The 23697-nt window shown below is 40.2% G+C and overlaps 1 protein-coding gene across 13 annotated transcripts in view; it reads left to right on the forward strand.

The window, feature by feature from the left end:
• Positions 1-23697, forward strand: part of LOC121947397 (membrane-associated guanylate kinase, WW and PDZ domain-containing protein 1-like) — a 118159-nt gene that overhangs the window by 21025 nt on the left and 73437 nt on the right. For all 13 annotated transcript variants that reach the window (XM_042492429.1, XM_042492434.1, XM_042492431.1 and 10 more), the window contains exon 2: positions 16490-16606. In XM_042492429.1, the coding sequence (XP_042348363.1) occupies positions 16490-16606 (117 nt within the window). The remainder of the gene's footprint in view (positions 1-16489; positions 16607-23697) is intronic.

The following is a 23697-nucleotide window of genomic DNA, read 5'->3' on the forward strand; positions in this document are numbered from 1 at the left end:
GTGTTATTGGTAGCGCCTCCTGCATTAGAATAAACGCTGGTAGCCCCTATAATAATAATAATAATAATAATAATAATAATAATAATAATAGTAATAATAATAATATCGAGACAAGGGTAAATCAGGAGACAGTCTAACAAGCAGGAGGGCATCTTAAAGATGTAAACTCTGTGATCACTGTAGGCCAGGCGGTGTGATGTGGCCCTCTGCACCATCACACATACGAACTGCTTTGCAGAACAGCACAGATGATGGGATATACAAAAAACTGCCAAAAAAAATGATGGGACTTGGGAAAAGTGTGTCTTTTTTATGCCAATCCATTAATCCAGTGTTTCCCAAACCTCTACTTGAGTACCTCTTGTCATGCATGTTTTAGATCTCTTCCTGCTCCAGCACAGCTGAATTACTTGAGGGAGAGATATAACACATGCAGGACAAGAGGTTCTTGAGGGGAGGTTTGGGAAATACTCCAAAATTGATTAATCAGCTCTACTTCAAATGATTATTATAATAGTAACACTAAAATATTTTTGGTGGAAGCAACCAGGAATCTTTTTCAAAGGTCTCTCCATCATTTAGAGTTGCTGCTCCACATCGCCACTCACTTTGCTCAACACCATAATGAAACTGCCCCCTGCAGCTTTTTTCATCGCCCTGTCTTCATCACCTGTTGGTTATCTCCTTTCATTCTTTCATCTTAAATGTCTCGCAATCATCTCTGTGTTCAGTGCTATCCGGCTGTGAAGAGAGTCTGCGATTTCCTGCGATCTGAAGGTCAGATATTTGATGGTTTGACGGAGAACAAACCATGAAGGATGCACAGTGTGTGACCGCAGTCTAACATCTCACACACAGACACATATTCACCTTTAATTTGCTGCAGTTCGACTGAAGGGTCCAGTTTAGTCTCTTCACTGAGCACAATGAGGTGATCTTACACACTCGACATGGTTTGTGTTTCTTTAAAGGCACAACGAACATTCAGGAGAAAATATCAAAGTATTTCCACATTTTATCTGCGTGCCTCTGGTTGGTTAAATCTGTACAATTTTTTTTGCATTTTTCTGTATGCACACATTGCTTACAAAAAAAAGAGACAGGCTCTTCTTTTCTCTGGACCATCTGTTATACTGTCACCTGTGGGAAGGGAATACGGGGTAGATTTACCCGACAAATCAATGTTCTTGCATCACCAAAAGCAAAAGCCAGAAGCCGTGCCTGGCAGTGTGGGAAGTATCTCACAACATAAAGTCAGTTTTGGCTGTTCTCATACTGTTTATTGTTTTTTTTTTTTTATCAACACTGATTCCTTTTTCTTGAACTTTTAGGTAATATCAAAATGTGTATGTTAAGTCATTATCTATCCCTGCCATGAGGTAAGACAAAGATGATTGACGTGTGGCCCACAAATAAAAATACTGCAATATTTGTATATTTGCAGTACTATGAACTGGGTGTCTATGGTGATAATTGTGGGAAAAAAAATGCTGCTAATGCAAACGGAACATTTCTTACTGATGCAGCTTCAAATTAAAAGCATTTAACTGGCAAAACATTAAGTCACTTTTATTATGAAGCAGTCACAGGAAACCAGTGTTTTTCAGTGAGCTTAGGACTTAGAACTAATGTTCATCAAAAAATGAATCGACCAAACCAGACAATGGTTAAGTTTTACCTTTTTTTGGACAGTGGGTCAGTTTAAAATATTGCAGGGAGTAATGAAACAGCCAGGATGAAGAGCGAGAGCCCCTCTAACTCTCATAAGAGAAACCAAATTCAGATCGAACTGTGAAACTCAGCAGTGCTGATCAAATATAAACAAAGATTTTGGTACTGTATTGCCTATTTCTTGCTTAAAATGTCTCCATAAGTATATTTTAGTGCACTGTTTTGATTGTAATATGAGAATTTGTGAACAAGAAGGGAGTGCCACACTGTTTTCTGTCCTGTAAACACGAAGGCTAAAAAAACTTGAAATGGAAACGGAAATGAAATGGTAAAATGGTGCAGCAAATATAAACCAAAGATACTGTTACTGAGCAGCTCGTGAACTCGTGTATGTGATGCGCTGCTACATGTTGCTGGGGGTGATTAGATTTGAAGAGGCAGGGCTGCACCTACAAAGGTTTGCAGCATCGTAACATCACTGCTGGCTGCTGAGATCCAAGGCCTCTCTTTAATCTAATCTCAGCTGCTGATCCCCAGCTGTCAGTCTGCGGTGTGTTATCTCTACTCTCAGACACTTCTGATGGAGACTTCAGACTTTTAAAATTTTTTTTATTTATACTTTATTTAAACTCGGGAGTCATTGAGGGAGATCCTCATTTTGAATGAGGATCTTCAAAATCTTGACAGGACACACACAATCAATTAGAAACAATTGAACAAGCACCAACATATATTCAAATAAATAAGGACATAAAGAAATGCAGTTCATAAGTAAGAGTCACTGGCAAAAACATTTGCATGTCGACAGTGGGGGACTTTTGCTTCACTGGAAGTAATCAGTTGCATTTATTTTCCCCCCTCTCGTCTGTTTAAAAGCAGGTTTCTTGAACTTAAAAAACTGTAATTCTGAGCACCTACGCCTCATGTTCTGGTTAAAAACACTTTTTAGCATGTTAGCTAAATCCTCTAACAAACATGCTCAGCTGGCACTTCTGAAATTCTGCTTCCTCTCAGCATAAAATTGTGGTAGCAGCATCCATTGGGTAACTAACTGAGGAAATTCACATGACAGATTAATTTAATGAACCTCCCTGTGGGGCCTCATGTCTGTCAGCTATCTCCCTACACATAGCTCTGCATATCTGATGGATGGCCCCTTGGTTAGAGCGGCTATTCTTGTAAAATTGGGTGTTCCATATATGTTAATTAATATTAGGTTTAACACGGCAGAGAAGTCAGATATATAGGTCACTAGATGTCCCGTCTTCTGGTTTCCCCTTCAAGTTCATTGGTTTGTTTGTGCACGAGAAGCTCCTTCAATTACAACCCTCAAGGTACAAATTAGTGGTTATTACGCTCGGTGGAAAGACTTCTCCTTTTCCATTCCTTCATCCAGATGCATATACGCTATAATTCAAGCCTAATGTGGTAATTCCTCGTCTCTTGTTTTATTGTGAGTTTCATCAAATTAGGCGGCCGGTGATGACACACTCGTCCCCGTGGTGTGATGCGCTCCAGTCTGCTGCTGAAGCCGAGGGAGGACAGGGACGTGTATCTCATCTCCGTCTCATTGCCCATGGTCATTGGCTCCTGTGAAAGAGGGGACTTTAATCACAGTGGGGCCCTTTGTGTGCGACGGCCAGGCAGGCAATGACATTTAACAGAGGCAGCCAGTTAGAACTGATGGCATGCTCACATACCGGCCGAAGCTTGATGCTTTCCATCAGCGACAGGGAGGATTCAGTGTTTTTACACGTGTTGCCCACGGGAGGAAAAAAGATACAATGGACACATTAAATAGCTGCTTTGTGTGCTTTTTTTTTTTTTTTTTTTTTTTTTTTAGAAACATGGCACAAAGATGTGTTTTTCCTTTAACTTTAAAAATGAACCCAGGGGACAAGAATAGAGATCCTGCCATCTGGAGCATGTTGAGTTTGGTGTTCCAGTATTTGACAGAAATAGTTTCCATGTTTAGTCTGTGTTAAAATATTTTTGGGCGCAGAATTTATAAGCAGTATCTTTGTTTATCTGGGATGGAGCCCACATCACTCAAGACTGACCCTCCTCTCAACCCACTCCCTCATGCTTTTACTCGTTCTTTTACAGTGGCACCAACCTTTCTTTCTCCTCCCTGCCTTCTTTTTTATTCCTCCATCCTTTGGCCTACTCAGCTATTAACACAGAGCGGAGGGAGCGGTAGGCCTGGCTTCCTCTGGTTATATTTAGCTATGAACAGATGCAGCGCACTGGAGCGGAACATACCGCCTCTGCTCGCCTCGGTGTGTGTTCCTGTGTGTGCGTCTTTGTCTGTGACTCTTCTTTCATACCAGTTCTCCCATCATGCACTGCTGACTCTGACTCAGCAGCACAGCATTGGAGAACTGGGTCAGAACTGGCCCGTCTGCCTCCTCACATAAACCATCCATATGTTTCTGCCTGTCCAACAGACAAAACCAGACGGTTTGTTGTAAGCCAGTGTTTGAAGAGAACAACCAGATGCACCCTTTTTATGAACTGACTCTTTATTGAGGACATTTAAGGCACCGGAGGGTCATTTTTTAAAGTCTTTTAATTATCTCACAGCTATTTAGCAGTTAAAAACATGCTTGTGCGCTTCAGCCATTAAAGGAACAGTTCACCCATAAATGAAGATTCAGTCATTATCTACTCATCCTCATACCGATGGAAATTCGAGTAAATTTTTATAGTCTACAAAACACTGGCAGAGGTTCAAGGTGAAAAGACGTTGCACTCATCTCCCAAACAATTGAAGCAAATGGTGACCAGGATTTAAATGTTTAAAAAAATAAATTTAAAATTCTTAAATTCTATTGTCATCATTCTATAGCCATTACATACTACAGTCAGAATTTACTTCATAATGATAAGTTAAAGCAAAAAAAAAAAAAGCAAAAAAAAAACCCCTGGATATTTTCATTTTAAAATACTTATTGACTTTAGTTTCACTTTAGTTTCAATCTGGGAGGAATTTCCCGCCATACTGAAATTTACTGATACCATTGGTTGCTGGAAATCAGATAAAGGCTTAACAAAAACACAGATGAGAAACCCTTTGGAGGAGTATGTCAGTATGAATCGGGGCTCCTGTCTAGTTTCTCACTGTACACAGCTTCAGACTGGGAATAACATGAAAGCAGCCCAGGGTGTGGCTGCTTATGGACGTAATTATAGAAGTAGAAGGCAGAGGACCGGTCCAGAGCTTTATGGCGGACCTCTCTGTGATTGTTGTTTTTTCCTCTCCACCCCTACAACGCTGATTGCAGGGCTCATAGAAGGCCGCAATAAGACGGCGGCAGCTTTAAGCAGTAACAAAAAGCCTTACACCCTGCTTCTATATCTGTGTGCGAGGAGAAGAAGAGGGAGGGTGTTTATGTGTTTAATTGACATGAGAACAAAACAAGTGTGTCCCATGTTTAAGATCATTTTTATCATGTCTTCTGCATCAGCTGTTGTGACCTCTCAGCTGGGATAATGGCGATGTAATAGCTGGAGATTGTAGCTACTTTATCACACCAAGCGAGTGGAGTGAAACCCATCACTGAGAGCAGAGAGTATCTGATTAGTTTTGTCTGTTGCATCCTTACTGATGTGTTCACCTCTCTCAGTCGGCCCCTCCTCATATTGCTGGATAATGTAGAGTTAAATGCTCTCAAGTGTAACTGGAGAGTCCAGTGTTGACTGACGGGATGTCCTGAGACCCACAGGAAGCTGCTGAAACAATGGAATTTACTGTTTAAGAACCAGCATTTCCAGTTCCTACTCTGTGGCCATTATTTGGAATCAGCCAGAGGAAATACAATATTATTTGTCCTCTGGAGGAAATGCCGTCTCTTTGTGCTCAGTCTCAGCTCCGGGTTATCGGCCTGAGATGACTTGGGATGATGACAAAGAGGGCAATTTAAAGATTTGGAAGATGGCGTGGTTGGAATAAAACTGTGATGGACAATCAGTGTGTGTATTTTGTGTAACTGTGTTTCAGTTTGTTGCTCCTGTTGTGCCACAGCACTAGATAGAAGCACGCAGACAGAGTGGAGCCGTCTTAATCAAAATGTGATAACAGACGGGCTTGTGAAATCCTCAACTGACCACTGAGATCTCTCTCATTCTGTACAACAATGCTCTTTGTAATGTTGAGCACATCTGATGGTGTCTACCCAATTATTGTGTTAAAGGATAAGTTTGACAATATACATACTAACACATGCATTTGCCTACTTGTCAATAATTTGGAAAGAAGATTGATAACACTTTCACGTGTGTTCTATATAACTGAAGTTATAGTCACCAGCCAGTTAGCTTAGCTCAGCATAACAAGTGGAAACAGAAGAAACAAGCCTGGCTCTGTCTGAAGGTAAAAAAAATGCACCTACCGCCACCTCTAAAGCTCACTGATCAACAGGTAAAATCTTAATTTCATCTGTACTAAAACTGAAGAAATAGACCAGCACATAAATGTTGCAGTTTTTACAGCAAATCTATAGTTTTTGTTTGGATTAAACAAACGAGATATTAATAATTGACCTTTAGAGCTTCCATTGATTCCTTTGTAACACATTTTATCTTGTAAATATAAACCTTTTTGTAATTTGTACATTTATAAAACTTCTTTCTATACACATAATCTTTTCTACACACATCTGTGTGCAAATAAACTAAAACTAAAATGCTGGTAGGTTTCTAACCTTTGGACATAGCCAGGCTAACTGTTTCCCCCTGTTTACAGTCTCTATGCTAAGCTAAGCTAGCCTGCTTATAACAGACAAATGTGCGATTTGTATTGATCTTTACATCTAACTCGATAAGCAACACGATCTCATCTCTACTAGTCATATTTTGACACTTGGGCAGAAGCCCTGGGCGTTACCGAAATGACTCTGGAGGCAGCCTTTTGTGTTGTATCTTGAAGCAGAGGGGGCAGTTAGGTTTTGGCAGTTTGTGGTTCGAAAAAGATGTGGATGTCACTAAAATTCATCTCGCTTTGAGTGGCACAAACACGTCTGGAGAAACACCACATCCAGTGTTGTTTATTGGTGTCAAACGCTAGTCGCCTGGGTCGAAGTCCGGTGTTTGTTTGACCCGTCCACCTCCTGTCCCACCCAAACTGAGCGGTCTTTCACGCTCTTTAAACAACGTCAGTTATTCCATTTATAATGGACTTAGTGGAAAGCCTGTGTGTTTCACTCATACACCAAACTGTGCACTTAGTGTAGAACAGGCTGCATCAAGAAAGCAAACAAGTTTATTTCCCTGAAATGTTCCTATATTCCTTTAAAGCACGCCATACCAGTTGTGCGAAGTCTGAAGAGCAGCTGGCTTTCCACCTGACTGTTTCTTGGCCACACACCTACACAGGGTCACCTTAGCCCAACACCCTCTGGTGGTGATCGAGCTTGGGAGGGCGTCTTGTCTTGTGCCGTAATCCTCTCTGTCATCACTACAGGTGGTGTTTCATTAGGTGGGATAATGTGTGTGTGTGTGTGTGTGTGTGTGTGTGTGCATGTATGCGTGTGAGTGTGTGTATGTGTGTGCCCTCCAATTACTGCAGGGTTGTCTGCTCTCCTCTACACACAGTAAGGGCAACCTGCCTGTCATTTAACACCTAATCTGTGCCAGCGGCGACTTCCAGGAGAGAGAGAAACACACAAAGACGAGCCTGACACACAAGAGCAGAGCTCCTGACGAGACACACACATACAGAGTTGATTTCTCTGTGGTGATGTTTGTTTTGAGTCTGTTTTAGTGTTTAAACAAGAGTTTGTATGAGAATATTTCCATTCTCAGTGTAACCACCCTCATTATTTTGTAATGTGTATTTTGCTTTCAGTAATTAGTCAGTTACCAGTTGCAGAGTATTAACTGTACAGCATTCTCCCAGAGAGAAGCTATAATTTAGGGATTTTTGCTGCTGTGGCCACTTTAAACTACATATCCATGTGTGGTCTGTTTCCTAAAAGAAAACCATTGTGTTGATATTTTACTAAACTCAAAAGATCTGTCCGTTACAGTTTGGTTGCAGATTGTATGTGTTTGCTGTTTAATTGTTGACTGTAAGCAAGTATGATTGGTACTTTAAGGTGTCTTACAAACACCTGGGTGGCAGAGGTGAAAGAATATTTTACCTAATGAAAGTAAAATTAGTAATACCACTAAAAATACAAGTTAAAGTCTTACATTTGATATTTCACTTGAGTAAAAATTCAGAAGTATAATCAGAAAAATGTAATCAAAAGTAAAAGTACTGGCCTTTTAATGTTATATATCCTATTTTAAATATTATTATTTATGTGTAGGGAGCATTTTATTATAACAGTTGATGGACTTGGAGCACATTATAACTGTTTTATATAATATTGGATAGTTTAATGAATGCATCATATTTTATAAATTCATGGTTTGTTAGCAATATCTTAATGTAATAATGAACTCCAGCTGTAAAAATGCAATATTTCCCTCGAAAATGTAGTGCAGTAAAAGTATAAACTTACTTCAAATGAAAATACTTAAAGGTATACTATGCAGGATTGTCAGTTACTCTTTGTAAACATTCTCCCAAGCGAAAGTGAGAGTAAAAGCCAACCTCAGATTCACTCGTTTAGCGTTTTGTCTCGCTAATGCATTTTGTTGTTTTGGTTTTTTTTCAACGCTATGTCTATTGGATGCGTGCTGCTTACAGTCTGGCACCTGGTCGCTACCTTTTTATAAAGCCCAGAAAATAGGAATAAAGCGAGAAAATAAAGGCAGAGTACAGTCTATGCAGATGAATACACTGCCTCACACTTCTAGTGGGTCATATCAAAAGTAAAAGCACCAGCCCCTCAGTATTATTATACACATCACATTTAAATATTGTGTAGGGGTAGGATGCGAAGGCAGCATTTTAACATTACAGCTGGAGCTCTTTTTAAACCATTGTATATAATATTTAAAATTTTGATTTTCAACAATATATCATATTTTACAAATTCATGAGATGTTGTGTTTGTTAAATCCTAATCTAAAAAGTATCTTCAGAAAAATGTAGATAAGTAAAAAGTACATTATTTGCCTCTGAAGAAAGTGACATACTCAAGTGAATATTAAAAAACTGTATTTAAAGGTAATACTTAATAATTTTTTAGTTATAAGCTTAAAATTAATAGTTTTTTTGATTATTCAAAGTAACTCTTACAGGGATGAAGCATGCCATATTTGTAGTTACATGCTATGTAGGTCTTGTTTTTTCACCCCAACCTCATGGACTTGAGCTCCACCACTGGGGGGCAGCAGCCCATAATGACCACACATGGCTCACCTCTTTCGCTGGTTGGCTCTGGGTTGCTGTGGTAACGGTGCCTGTGTGAAGCAGACTTTCAGTGGTGAGGCTCAGAGACACAGAGGGCAGTGTTGAGCTGGAGGACGGGAGATGAATCCCAATCAGCAGCTGAACAGAGCGTCTCACACACACACACACACACACACACACACACACACACACACACACACACACACACACACAAACACTCACATGGACATTTCTTTAAAATAATGTTCACTCTTTATGAGAGACACCAAAAACACCCAAACCACAACTACTGTTTGGATGTCTACCACTTTGTCTTTTTGAAATAGTAACCACCTGGCGTGGTTATTTCCACAGACATGATTGACAGATAGTACCAGTGACTTGTAGTGAAGACAGCTGCTCTGTGGTACTCTGGCTGCAGCTGCTTGACAGTCTTCTGCTGATGTTTGAAGCAGCCACGGCCATATGTTTATTTTATTTTGGTTTGTTTTAATGTCACTTCTTTTTATATTATGTAGCATTAATTTAAAAAAGCATCCAAACCTTTTTAAAAGAGCTGCAAAGGCAATTAATATCATATCTTTAAAACGCAGATTCATTTCTGTGTTTTTATGTTCAAAGGAATACACGAGAGAGTGTGTGTATCATTACGTCCTTAGATGTTTGCACACATCTACCCACCCACCCCGTCCCCAAAATGAGACAGGGATGCATAACTAGATTTAAGGTTATGTAATGCCGACTGGAGGCATGGAGGATGTGTATAATCCACTCTTATTTGGGTTAAACCCATCTCTCTGTCTCACTCTCTGACTATCTGTAAAATGACAGGGGCCTCACATCATCACACTTCACTGCTCTGCCTCATCCCGGGCTGAAAAGCAGCGATCTCCGTCAGTCTTTTACCAGCCGACTCCACAAACATCTCAGCTCCCAGGAAACATCTCTCAACGCGCTAACGTCTCTGGTGTCTCAGATTTTCCCTGATGGAGTGATTTCATTGTTATGAGAATCAAGAATATCCTCTGCAAGCTCTCAAATGATCCGTTTTATCATTCAGAGACAGACTGTCTGTTGTTTTCAGTATTTTCACTGGCAGACAGAATAACATTGCATTTTCTTAAGGCTGCAACTGATGTTTATTTTCTCCACTGATTCCTCTTTTGGTCTATAAAATGTCAGAACACCATCAAAAATGCCTTTTACAGTTTTACCAGAGCCCAAGATGACTCATTTAAAAAAGCTTGTTTTGTCTGACCTGCAGTCCAAAACCAAAAGACAATACAGCTTACTATCATAGAAAGCTATGAAAACTCGAAAATATTCACATTTTATTGGCTAAAATTGTAAATTTATGTAATTTTTGCAAAAAAAAAAGCTTTTTGCTGTCAATCGACTAATTAGTTAATTGTTTTAAATCCAACTTTTCACCATCCAAATGTTGTAGCTCTGTGAAGAAATACAGGGATAGTAGAAATAGGGGAGACCGGGGTCGGTTAGCACACGTCACAGACACGAAAATGCAGCATCAAAATATTTGCTTTCTTCACAAAAACATCTGAAAGTCGAGTCTAACGTTTTATAGCAGAAGGAGTAAAAGGTGGTCTTATAAAATGGTGTTTGATAGAAATATTGGAAATGTTTTACTTCCATAATCTAAATGCCCATGTAAACTACATATTTACCTCATAGGCATATCAACATTAACGCACTGATATTGATTATATTGATTCGTGCTATAAAAGAGCTCTCTGAGTAATTACTCTCATATAGGCAGCCTCTATTGTATTTAATCAAATCTATATAATCCCTTAATATAAACCTATTTAGTCAAATCTATATAATCCCTCAATATAAACCTATTTTTAGTATATGAAAATGTCAACACAGATTATTCAGATTATATTTAGAGAAAAACATACATCTATAGATTAGCAGACATAATGTATACATCACATTCCCAGTCACAATACGCTGTGTCTTATTGTATGCAAGACAAGAAACCCCATTCAGTGCACATGGTGAATTGAACAATTCAGCGTGTGTATTGTTCAAAATCCGTGGAACACTGCAGCACAGTGAGATAATATCTCCTGTTTTCTCACCCCATCTAGTTGTTTTTGTTTAAACCTTTGTTTTTGTTTTTCCTTTTGTTACATGCTGCTGGGAAACTACTCTAAATGGGTCAATAAAAAAAAAAGCTATTGTTTTATCCCCAAATCTTAAATACCATGTAATAAATTGGTAAAGCTGAATAGGAAATTGAAAATAAAAACAAGTGTAGCACACTCTGGAGGCTATATTTCTAAGCTGACGATGTATCAAACTGTGACTATGCTGAAATGTTTCATATCAAACCATGAACCTGCTGTCTGCATCTGAGAAGAACTTATTTAGTAAAGCAGCTAGACACTAGTATGGTTTTATTTTTCAATTTGACATTTACAGCACCATAACATCTGGTTCTTCGCTGGTGAAACAGCATTTGTGATTAAAAATCCGGGGAGAAACTAAGTAAACAGTGTATGAACTGCACACGCACACACAGTGGTGTGACGGTAATCTCTGATCCACACGGCTTTAATCCTCATAAATATTAAATATTTGATGACTTTCTCATTGATGGAGCATGACACCTGGGCGGCCCGCCCTCTGCTCGCTGTACGTATCCACAGGAGGGGGGTTGTTCCTGACAGCGGTCTTTATCTCAGGGAAGCATCTGAGCCAGCAGAAATGACACAATGCAAAACACTAACGTGCGTGTAGCATATTTCATTATTGTTGAGGAGCAGTTTAAATAAATCACATAACCACGGACATGGGAGATGCAGAGAATGAATTGAACACTTGTATGTGTGTGTGTGCACTGTTGTATGTGTTTTTCCTTTTACAATCTGACTGCTGCTTGCCTAGCAGGGACCGTAATGATGGTCGTCAGCACTGACTGGTTGCTAGGTAACAATTACCTGACTGTGCTTTGCTTGCACTGAATTACACAGTGGGCTGTGTGCATGCGTGTGTGCGTGTGTGTGTAGAGGAATGGAAAAATACAGCAAGGTAGACTACCAACCAGTGTCTCCACTTCTGGGTAGATAAACCCCACGTCAGAATCCAAATAACAGCGATGATAACATTAGCTTAGCTGTGTTTATGAATGTGATTCACACCTTTAAATGTTATTATTGATATCAAATTGATGCAAATCCCTACATGGCAAATATGGTCTCCCAAGCTTCATTTTGACAAACATATTAGTGGCTGATTTGGTTAAGATTTAATGTTTGTAGCCTACTGTGTGTGGCTGTTGTGTCTTTTGGGATGTCGCATCATCAGTGTTATATTCTTCGGTATTTATAGTCATGTCTATGAGGGGGGAGGAGGTGGATGTGAAGCTGACAGATGATGATGTCACCACAGGGCCACACCTCAGGGCAGATGACAGATACTCCTCTGCTTTAAGACTGTTTTCACTTTCTCAGCTGCTTCACTGATGCTTGTTTGTCCTTGTCCTCGACTGTCTTAGCAGAGGCACTTCCTCTTAGGCCGCAAGCACTTCCTGCTCCGTTTTGAAGGATTTTCAGTTACAAACCTCATTCCACATCTACAAGCATACCGGGAAAATATGCTTGTTTGCTTTCTTGCCGAGAGATAGATGAGAAAATTGATACCACTCTCATGTCTATATGGTAAAGTTAAAGCCAGCAGACAGTTAGCTCAGCTTAAAGACTGGAGACCTAGCTTGCAGCTTCCTGGAGTATTGGCTGATTTCTGGGCAACTATTCCCAGTCAAGAAGAAGTCCAGCACAAAGCCCTAAGCGGCAAATTGTCATTTTTACACATACTGGAATATAATTTGCAGGCTTGGGCATCTGTAGCAATACAACACTTCATTTGTAATGTTATGACACAATTAACCTTTATCCAACAATTGCTGCTCCTGCAATATGGGCATTGCACTTGGCAATTTTGCTATTTGATAATATTTCAATTTATTGTGCAGCCCTTATACAACATTTTAACTACTGAGCTCTACGCCCACGATAGACTAGCGGACTTTTAAAAGACTTAAGTGTATGACAACCTATCACATCTAAAGATAATGTGAGATTTTGTAGACATACACTATAAGATTTTGATTCCTTTTGAGATTTTTCCTATTTTGCTCTTGGTCGAAAATTTCACACCAAGCTCCCTTTAAGAATTGTGGCATATTAACTATTCCTCAAGCGGCCAGAGAAACACAAGTTGCCATATGTCGACAGTATTTTTGTCAATTCAGCACAGGTACACGCTGCATTTGCATACAAGCTTTATATTTTTGATTTTGTTGTTTCAGCCTGCTACCAGCCTCTACTGGTTAGCTGCACTATTTTAGTGGGAGGAGACCGTAGGAATGAGAGGTGGACTGTTTCAAAATGTAAGACTTCACTGAAATAAGGGCTGGTTGGTGGATCAGGTACATGTCTATTAAACACCTACCCTTGTCCAATCTGCAACTTCACCATTTTTGTCTCCTTTTCCACAGTCCAAGGGAACTGAAACATGTTCAGATTAGTGGCCTTCATGTGAGTCCCCACCATTTTTACTGTCTATCTGGTTTGCTGCTTCTTGTGTGGTGCCAGAGAGAGTGTAGCTATTGGTTTTTGACAAAGTCATGTCACTAAACTTTGCAGCTTGAATGAGCCAAGTGTAAAAAGGTGTGATTATATTAAACAAACAAACAAAAAAAAGACTTACTTAGACAGCTCCGACTCTAACCTCTTTACAGCAATCAATCAAGAAAACAGGAACATGCCACAATTATGTCTGCAATAGTGAAGTCGACTGAAAAGTTGTTTGGTGTAAGACCAGCATTGGAAGTGCTGATAGGTTTGATTTGTCACTTTTAGACAGAGCCTGGCTAGTTGTTTCTCTGTTTGCAGCCTTCATCTAACCGAAGCTATTTTCAATACAGACATATAAGACACAATCTTCTCATCTGACTCAGCAAAAAAGTTAAGAAACATATTTCACAAAATACTTAACTTCTCCTTTAAATCAATTACTGAATACAGTAAACTAATTTGTAGGTAAGACAAGCAACAAAAGTAAGAGTATGCAATATCAGAAATTAGAATTGAAAGTTTCTTTTTTTTTTAATGGTCAGTGAAGCGATATGAGCAGGTTTGTGTTTGGATGTCAGTTGAGAAAAACTTTGTTGACATTTCCAAAGAATGTGGTTGAGGTCTAATTTATTCATCTCTCCTTTGACCTGGAGGTATGGTGAAGCTTAAACAGTTCTCTACAGCGCTACAGCAAAGACACGCCCACTTTTTAGTGACCCAGTCAAATTAAGAAAATGCACAACTTTACCATGTTCACGTTTTCATTTTCACACTGAAATATGTGACATAACAGAACCTAGAAGTGCTTAAACAGTCATGTCACTGCATCTTTATTCCCACTGGTTTCAAAGTAAACTCTACCGACCCGGTCAGCACACTGACCCTGCCATCTGAAAGCATGGAGCCAAGAGAAACTCCTCCGCTGTGATCGGAGGCCGACAGGAGGCCATGGCACCTCCCCCAACAACTGCTTGCCAGCTCTCCCAGACATGGATGATATATTTGGAGATCATTAAATGGTCCTAAATGAGACCCTGGTGTGAGAGTGAGCTCTGACCATCTGGCCCCATTGTGAGCGCCGCGGCTCTGTCCAAACGCAGCCAGCAGCATCAGCACCTCTGATTGGATGAATGCTGAGTAAGCCTGAGAATTACAGCCAATCAGAGACTCTTTTAATCAATTACACAAACCCGCCTCAATCTCTGTGTTTCTCTCTAAATTAACCATCCTGTTAGACATTGTGTGTCTTTCTCTGCTCTACTCACACTGTCAACATTACATCTTTGCAATTTGCCACATTTCCATCTAAGAAATAGATAGAAGTTGGAATGAATGAAATCCAGTAGAGTGGGGCTGTATGGATGGCAGTGAGTGTCAGTCAGTCGGTCGGTCGGTCGGTCAGTTGGTAGGTCAGTCCCACACTTTGGTTCACACTAAAATATTTCAAGGACTATTTTATGGACTGCCATGACATTTTGCACAGACAAAACCCAATGACTTCACCTCTAGTGTCATCGGCTAGTGATGTTTTTTGGTTGTAGTCAAACATCCCAAAGACTATTTGATAGATTACCATGAACATTGGTGTTATGGTTCCCAGAGGATGAATCCTAATGACTTTGGTGATGCACTTATTTTTTCCTTGTGTGCTACCATGAGGTTGACATGTTGTTCTGAGTGAAATTTCTCAACAAATATTTGATAGATGCCATTAAATTTGGTACAAACATTCTCAGGATGAATTCCGATGGCTTTGTCGAACCATTCACTTTCCATCTAGTGTCAGCATCAGGTCAAAATTTTATTTTTGTCTAATACCAGCTTAACTAATGGCATTCCCATCAGCATCAGCTGTACTTTGTGTTTATTGCTAATCAGCAAATGTTAGGCTTTCTTTAGACTGTGGAGCATTAATGCAACTAGTTGCAGGTTGCAAATTGCATGAAACATAACTTCCATGCGACAGTAACACGAAGAAAATCAAAAATGAGTTTCATGCAACACGATTTTAATAGTTCACTTAACTTTGCTTGGTAGAATTTTTCATCTGTGGTTTTGTTTTTGTCGACTGATTATATCAAATGGAAACTGTCATTGTAACGACATTTGGATCTTTGTATCCTACTTTGTGCTGTTTTCTCACTGGATAATATTGATTTGAACGCTTTTTATCACTTTTTCTTTTGACACTGACCGGTAACTATGTTTCACATTAAACTAATACGGTAAATGTGTTGAAAATTATACCCACTTATCTAGTTTTGAGGAGTAAGTAGTAACGTGTAATTAAATTACACAATAAATGTCAATGTAATTAGTTAAAGTTACTAAGAAAAAAGATGTAATTAAATTTCAGTTACTATAAAAATGTTGGTGATTACAAAGGGGTTACATTCAAATCATAAAGTCTGCTGCCCTGCAATGAGCACAGGAACCTAACAGAGAAAGAGGAACCAGCAGAGGGGCCGTCACAGTAAAAGTAAAAGTTTGTATGTCGAGTAAAACATATATTCTTTTCCTTTTGGATCTTTTCATCATGCAGGGAGGTCTTCTTTTTGGATAGCTCTTTTCCAGACAATTTTCAGCTTCATTGCCATAGTAAGCTACATTATGTAATGAAGTAATTAAAATATTAGGATTACTCATTACATTTTTGACATGACATTTTAGATGTAAACACAATAAACAAACTTGTTATGACTTATATTTTTCCAAACCACCACAGGAAGGTAAACAAGATCTGTCTTTAGCTCTTGTAGTATCCAGGAGCATTTCCACAACAGAAATGTCACAACCTTTCATGACCTTAAATTTGGTCGAATGACAGCATGTAAACAGCAAAGAGACAAGCAGATTTCTCGATGTGGGGGTTTGTTTACTTGAGCTGTTTTGGTCTGTTTGCTGTTTCCAGGTCACAAGCTCAACAAGGACCTGAAGCACTACCTGAGCCTGAGATTTCAGAAGTCTTCCCCCGATCACGAGCTTCAAAAGATCATCCGAGCCAATCTGTATCGCCATGCTGTGCCTTGTGAGTAACAAAATCAGTACTGATGACGCTGTGCTGGTTGATGTTAAAACCAGGACATTTGGCTGAAGAATTTAACCAATCTTTAGCATAATTTCTCCATCTTTACTCAATAACCCACTTTCTTTTGGCTTTTTTCTTGTTTGTTTAATCTCTTCTTGATCTCATTCTTCCCTTTCACTCACCCATGAATTATTCCCTTACACTTTATTTCCCTTTCATCATTTGAAATCATCGCCACCTCTGAAAAGACAAACATTTTCCACATCATCATCATCACTGTAGTTTTTGTTACATATTAGTGTCCATTAGAGCCACTCGTGTCTTGACAGTGCCAGAGCACCATTTTTGCAGCTGTCTCACATAACTGAGAAATATACAAAAAGTGTGGCTCGAGCCAAACACTCAGTGCCGTGCCAGAGTCCACAGCTGGGCTCGGTTACGTCACAAACAGTTGGATCTGCGGTTGGGTGACACAGTTCAGCTCTACTCTGTTAATTTCCCCACTGTACTCATGTCATGTTTGTGTTAAAAGAGCCTTTTGCATGAGTTGTGATGACCACAACATTTTAGGCTTAAAGCGTTTCAACAAAACGGCACAGTGGATCTATTGGGGATGTGATTAGAGAAAGAGAGTGTGTGTATGTGTGTGTGTGTGTGTTCCGAGGAATAGTTTTGATTATCACACATATGCATAGACATGATTTAATCAAGGAAGGCAACATGATTCCACTTCCTCTGGTTTCTATGGACTGCGCCTGTGTGTGTGTGTTCATTTGCATTGCAGTGCTTCATAATAAAATGCGGCTTCTCGACTAGATTAATGTTTTTTTTTCCTCTTTCTGTCTCTCTTGTTCTTTGCTTATTCACTCCCTGCCTCTCTGCCCTATCTCTGGCTGTGTGTCCTCTTGCGCTCTGCCATGTGACCGGTAAATCCGCCTCTCTGAGCCTTCCCCAGTGCCCTGCCTGGGATTATGATGTTCTGATATATTGAAAATAGATTCCTGCCTGATTATGTGATGAACATGTTGGGCTCTTGCAAACATCACAGGACGATGGAAAGGCCTCTGAGTGCATAGGGCACACATTAAAATTTGACTTTATGCACAACAGAAATGGGAAATATGTCATAAAGCATTTTGTAATACAGTCTGAGGGGTTGACAGATTTTTTTCTGGACACATTTTCCTCCTAATTCCTCTTTATTTCCCTATAATGTTCATACTCAAAGTTAGGTACTCTCACCTCTAGTAACTGCAAAGAACTCTTTGTTAACTGGTGATAGCTATTAATCACTATTGGGGAAAACAATAGTGATATCCTCTTCAGATTCTGTCTAGTGGCAGACCGAAATTACATAGTGAAAGCGCGGCTTACAGGGAGCCAATCCTTCAGCTTATGGTGTCATTATTCTATAGCTAATACGTTGTGCAATCAAGCTTTACTTTGTAATTGTAAAGTTAAAGCGAAGCACTTGTCTATTTCCACTTTAGCATGGACAAAATACTGGCAATGGCCGCTGACCAAGATGCTGTATTTGATGCCACAGAAATGAGAATGGCTGTGCTTGAAAAATATAAGGAGAGTAAAATGTAGAGTCAACTTTAAATCCTGCTGATTGTATTCTCACACCTGAGCAAGTTATTACTCACACTACTTTTTGGAACAATACATATAAGCAATAAAGCATGACACTGTTGCTTAGACACACACCTGAACACATACATGCAGAAAGAAGTGTCCCTGATTACTCATTAAAGTGAAATATTCTACTTTTTACAGCCTGTATGTCAAAATAAATCTGGCCAGCGTCTCGAGATAATGCATCAGTCCATGAACACAGAACAGATGCGTAGTGATAAATCAGTAAAGGAGGCTGGAACTATATTTTCTGATTGTCAACAAATCCCATAAAAACACCCAAATAAAAATGTGCTAGCATGTCTTTCTGTACTTTTTGGCTTCTTTAAGGCCTGAGCCTATTTGTTCCTGCTGGAGGCATCGATCTTAACTGGTCTCAAATGTATAGTTGCTCTGAGAACTTGACTCTAACGGGAGTAAATTGTGTTTGTTGGGGATTATTTGAGGACATGAATTTGGTGCTTTAGTGAGTATTTACAGCAGCAGGATGGTGGATGTGGGATTGACTTAAAATAAACTCCAGTGCCCACGTTCATGTTGATAAAGGAACATGTCATCCAGTGAAACAGTGTGGCTCACTGATGTGTTTTTAATGTGTTTCTAAACAATGTAGGGCTTTGGTACAGAAAAATATGGCATATCGGGCTTTGGTTACACGGCAGATCTTGTAAGACAGAGAATATTTGTTGGTACTGGTCTTTTCATGGAATTCAATGAAAAGGAAAAGAAAAACCTAATATGACAAAACTCCTATGTGAGGCTTATTAGTGTTGAAGTGGCTCTATTATGCTTATTTTCAGGTTCTTGCAATTAAGGGTTTCTACTATGTTTACATGTTTTAATGTTCCAAAAACACATATTTTCCTCATACTGTTCATGCTTGAACACCTGTATTCACCTTTTGCCTCTTTTAGCGCCCCTCCTGAAAGACCCCAGTCTGCTCTGATTGGCCAGCTTTTCTGAGACATTTAAGCATCTCTGCACCATCAAGAGCAGCGAAATGTCTGTGACAGGATATATTTCTATCCTGAAAAATCACCATTTCAAGCTTTAAAACACAACCACACATGTTCCAGCAGGAATATGATCCAATATCAGGGAGAAATTGACAACGTCTGCAACCAAGATACATATTTCCTTGACGTCAGCATGTAGCTAGTAGTGATGCACGATAATGATTATTTCAGACGATATCGATAAGCGATAATTTCCAGATTCTTGTTGCCAATATGATACCAATAACCGATCATTTCTTTCTGTTTGTTTTTCATTACCTGAAGGTATGAATAGGGTAATGATTTTTTTTTTATTTTTCAAATGAAATGCTCTGACAATCTGTTTAATCAGAGTAAAAGTAAATTGTATGCATTAGAATATGCAGTTTGCAGCACTAGTGGAGTAAAGCCATGGGCAACACCAGTGATTTTCAAAGCAATTTATGCTTTTTATTATCAGTTCTATTGATCGGCTAAAAATGTCATTATCAGAATTATTGGTATGACATCATAGGTCCCATTATCAGGCCGATAATTATGGGTCCCAATAATTATCGCGCATCCCTAGTAGCTGGCCATATGAAGCAAGATACTTGCAGCAAATGAATGACTGTAACAAAGTATTGTGCCACTCTCTTACATTAAAAATCACCAAAATGAGTCAATAAAAGCTAAATCTTAACAACCTGACAAGGCCCAGCAGGAATACAATTCGATATAAAGGAGAAATTAACAACGTTGGCAATCAAGTTTGTGCATTTCCCTGACATTAGCATGTAGCTACGTTTAGCAGTGTACTTGCAGCTGGGGAATGACTGTAACAGAATATAGCCACACTCAAGCATGAAAAATCACTAATAAAAGCCTCTAATTCACAAATGGACATGTATCAGGAGGAATGTGACTCAAACTCAGGGAGAAATTAACAGTATCTACAACTATAAGACTCAACGTTTCCCTGACATTAGCATGTAGTTACATGTAGCAATGTAGGCTATGTGATGAAAATACTTGCAGTCATGCACATGGAGCTGATGACCATATAAATATAACTTTTAAATCTGGCCTGCAGAAATGGCTATGAAAAGCTGAAAGCTACATCAGCTGCTCTAAGGTAGAGCCATTTCATTTTCCAGCAAATTGCAGTCAAACTAAAAGATGGAGATAATCAATAATACAAGTCCTGTGACTCCTGTGAAAAGTTAACTTGTGTAACAAATAATTTCTTCTAGCTTAAATCACATTAACACAGCTACCAGCCTCAGAAAAATGCGGCAAGCTCGTTGTATTTTTGGGTTGCAGTTTTTGCTCACAGGGATTACTTTAAAATAAGTTTGACGTGTTATTTGAAACTTTGGCATCATTTAAGATGAACAACCGATATATAAAACTATAAATGAGACGGCAATTAAGGAAAAGCATTTTGGTCCCCTTTTAGTGATGATGCAAATTGTGGTCATGTTTTGATGGAGTTTTTTTCTTAGATTTTTTCTCTTAGCCACTTCAAAGACAAAAATGGGTCACAACACAATGCTGGTCAGTCCAACACTGAAAGGTTTATACTGTTTCCCTCTCTCTCGCTCTGTCTTTCTTTCTTCCTGTTCCTCCCTCTCTTCCTTTCTTGGTGACCTACTATCGCTGCCACCTCCTGTTTATTGTCTCTCTCTCTCACACACACATGCAAATGTTTTCATGGCATGACAAGGCAGAATGACAAAGGCAGTCAAATAAAAGCCACACTTCTCGGCCCTCTGTTTCCTTTGTGTCTCATGTCCCCCCTCCACCCCCTCTCTCTCCCGAGCACATGTGTTGCTCCCTCTTGCTTGACTCGAACAGGTGCTTTTCCCTCCACCACTGGTCGAGGTGTTTTTTTTTCCTCTTTTGAGGCATGTGTGTGTGTTTATAGGATCCCCCACCCCCTCAAACCCGTCCTCCTCCCCTCTCCTTCATATCTCCACTGCTACAGATGGCCATTGTTATCATGTGTGGCAAATGTCACAATTGATAGAGAAGTCGCTCTCTCGTGGGATTCATTTCCCTCTCACGTCTACAGCTGCTGCTTGGGGATGAGGGTTATCTCGGCGTTATCCCGGCGTTTGAGCCACAGAGCGAACCAATCCTCCCTCCCCCCACCTGATCTCACCCTCCCTCTCCCTCTCTGCTCTCTTCTCCGTCGTCCTCCTCTCTCTTCACTTCAAATCCTCCAGTGAGTGTCAGCGTCCCTGTGGCTCGGTGGTGACTGCTGCCTTCCTCTGTCTCTCTCTGTCACACTGTAGCTGCTCCCACTGTCTCCCTGCCTCTGCTGCTCTCACCCTCCATCTCCTCCTCTCTCTCTCTCCTTCTCTCTCTCTCTCTCTCTCTCTGTTTCTCCCTCCCCTCCTCGCTGTCCTTCACTCCCTCGCTTCCTTGTTTTCCACTCCACTGCCGATCTCGGGGAAATCATTGTTGGAGACAAATTTCTCTGTTTGCCGCTCACACAAAGAAAGGGATTACGGCTTGATTTGCTGGCTCCGGGCTCGCTCTGCATCCAGGCAAGTGGCAGCTCCTTATTCTCTCCTCGTTCTCTCCTTCTCCTTTTTTTCTCCACTCTCACCGCCAACCACCATCCGCCATCCGAAGCCTGTGATGTATGCATGGCAGAGAGTGTGTATGTGGTTGATGCTGTGTATATAGGCTAAGGGAATCAGGGAAGGTGGGGGTAGGGGTGGGAATTATGTGAGGGGAAGAGGGGGGCAGGCACAGTCGGAGCAGGCACGTCCAACCCAGAGGGACAGATGGCCAGTAGCCCTGGTGCTTTTTCCTCTTGGTTTTCTAATTCACCCTGCAGGCTTTGTGTAAGGCCCACTAGTACACAGACCTTCTTTTCAAGAAGCAAGAGATGGCTGCTCTCCTTAGCTAGAAGAAGGAGGGGGTATCTGTGTGTGAAGAACAGACAGGAGAGGAGAGGAGGAGAAGGAGGAGGAGGAGGAGGAGGAGGAGGAGGAGGGGGGTTGTTGTAGAGGCAGAGCAGGTTTTTAAGAGGAGGTTAGGGTAAGAGAGGAGAGGAGAAGAGATGAGGAGCTGAGAGGGGGGTCATCAGCCTCGAATGTATGGAGGTCAGGTCCAGATGCTGCTCAAACAAAAGGGCTTCTCTGGGGGAACGGCAGGGGGAAGCGTGGCACTCGCCATTGTGTGTGTCGCTGCATTGCAGGGTGCTGCCGGGGAGCCTCATGCTAATGATGGCCATTCATTCTTGTAACGGATGAGTGGGCCCCAGCTTCTGTTTGCCTGCTTTTCACACACGCACGGTTCATATTTTGTTCTTGTGACCAAATATCTGCTGTGCTAACACAAGATTTCGCTCTGGAAATGGCGAGCGATGGGGAAAAACGACGGTTTCCGAGCTCATTGAGGAAGCTGGGCAAATATGTGTTTTTGCATAGTAATGATGTATGTAGACAGGTGCAGGCGCTATGTGTGTTTACATGGACTATGTGTGTGTTAGACTTATGTTTAATGCATGTGCTTTCATTGCCATGTTTAGCATATTTTACAGATACAGTGACAAACTGGCATCATTTGGAAGCATTAGAATAAATCATCGTACAGGCTAAAAGGCCTGCAGATCCTCCTTCCTGCTTTAGTGTGATTGGCAAGTGGGAGGAAGGTGGCACTGGAGGCTGAGGTCTCTGACGTTGTATTTGTTATTGACAATCTCCTCCGAGCCCATTTCAAAGGCATCTTACATACATCATCTAGAAGAAACCATTACATCAACACAGTCTCTGTTTCTGAGTTAAGAACAAGCTGTACTTTGAATCTGGTCCTACATCAAGTCAATCAATCCTGATGAGAAAACACAAAGACCGTGACCGTAAAATGTGGCTCACAATGATTTTGTTATTCAAAATCCTCATTCATGTATCCTCACCAAGCTCATGTAAGACAATCCTCCTTTGATCTTGTGGATACTCAAGTAAAGATTTGTTGACAGGATCATCCCAGAGTCACTCAGGTCAAATTAAAGTGATCTCTCCCTGATTAATGAGTCACTATCGTGTCCCACAACTGCTGAAATGCTTCATGTAGTCCTCTCTGTACGACTGGGGAGAACGGCAGTTCTTACATGCTTGAACCAGAGATGTTTCAGCCAAACTGGGAGTCCACATGAAGCATAACCAGAGCTTGGGATTGTTAATTAACCCATTGAATTCTGAAGGAGATGAGCAACTGCACAAGACATGGCCCAAAAATTAGCAAGAAATTAGTTTAAAACATTTCTTAAATTTCCTGAAAATAAGAAAATATTTAACGAAATAAAAGAATAAAACAAAAACACACAAGAAAATGACCTAAAAATTAAAAATAAATGTATTAACTGTATATATTTTATGCTATTTTTTTCCTGTAACAATTTTAAACATAAAATTATCAGAATTATAAATATAGTTTTTGGGATACTAATAATCCTCCCTTTTT

This window comes from Plectropomus leopardus, chromosome 8 (genome assembly GCF_008729295.1).
Source record: "Plectropomus leopardus isolate mb chromosome 8, YSFRI_Pleo_2.0, whole genome shotgun sequence".
Lineage (NCBI taxonomy): Eukaryota > Metazoa > Chordata > Actinopteri > Perciformes > Serranidae > Plectropomus > Plectropomus leopardus.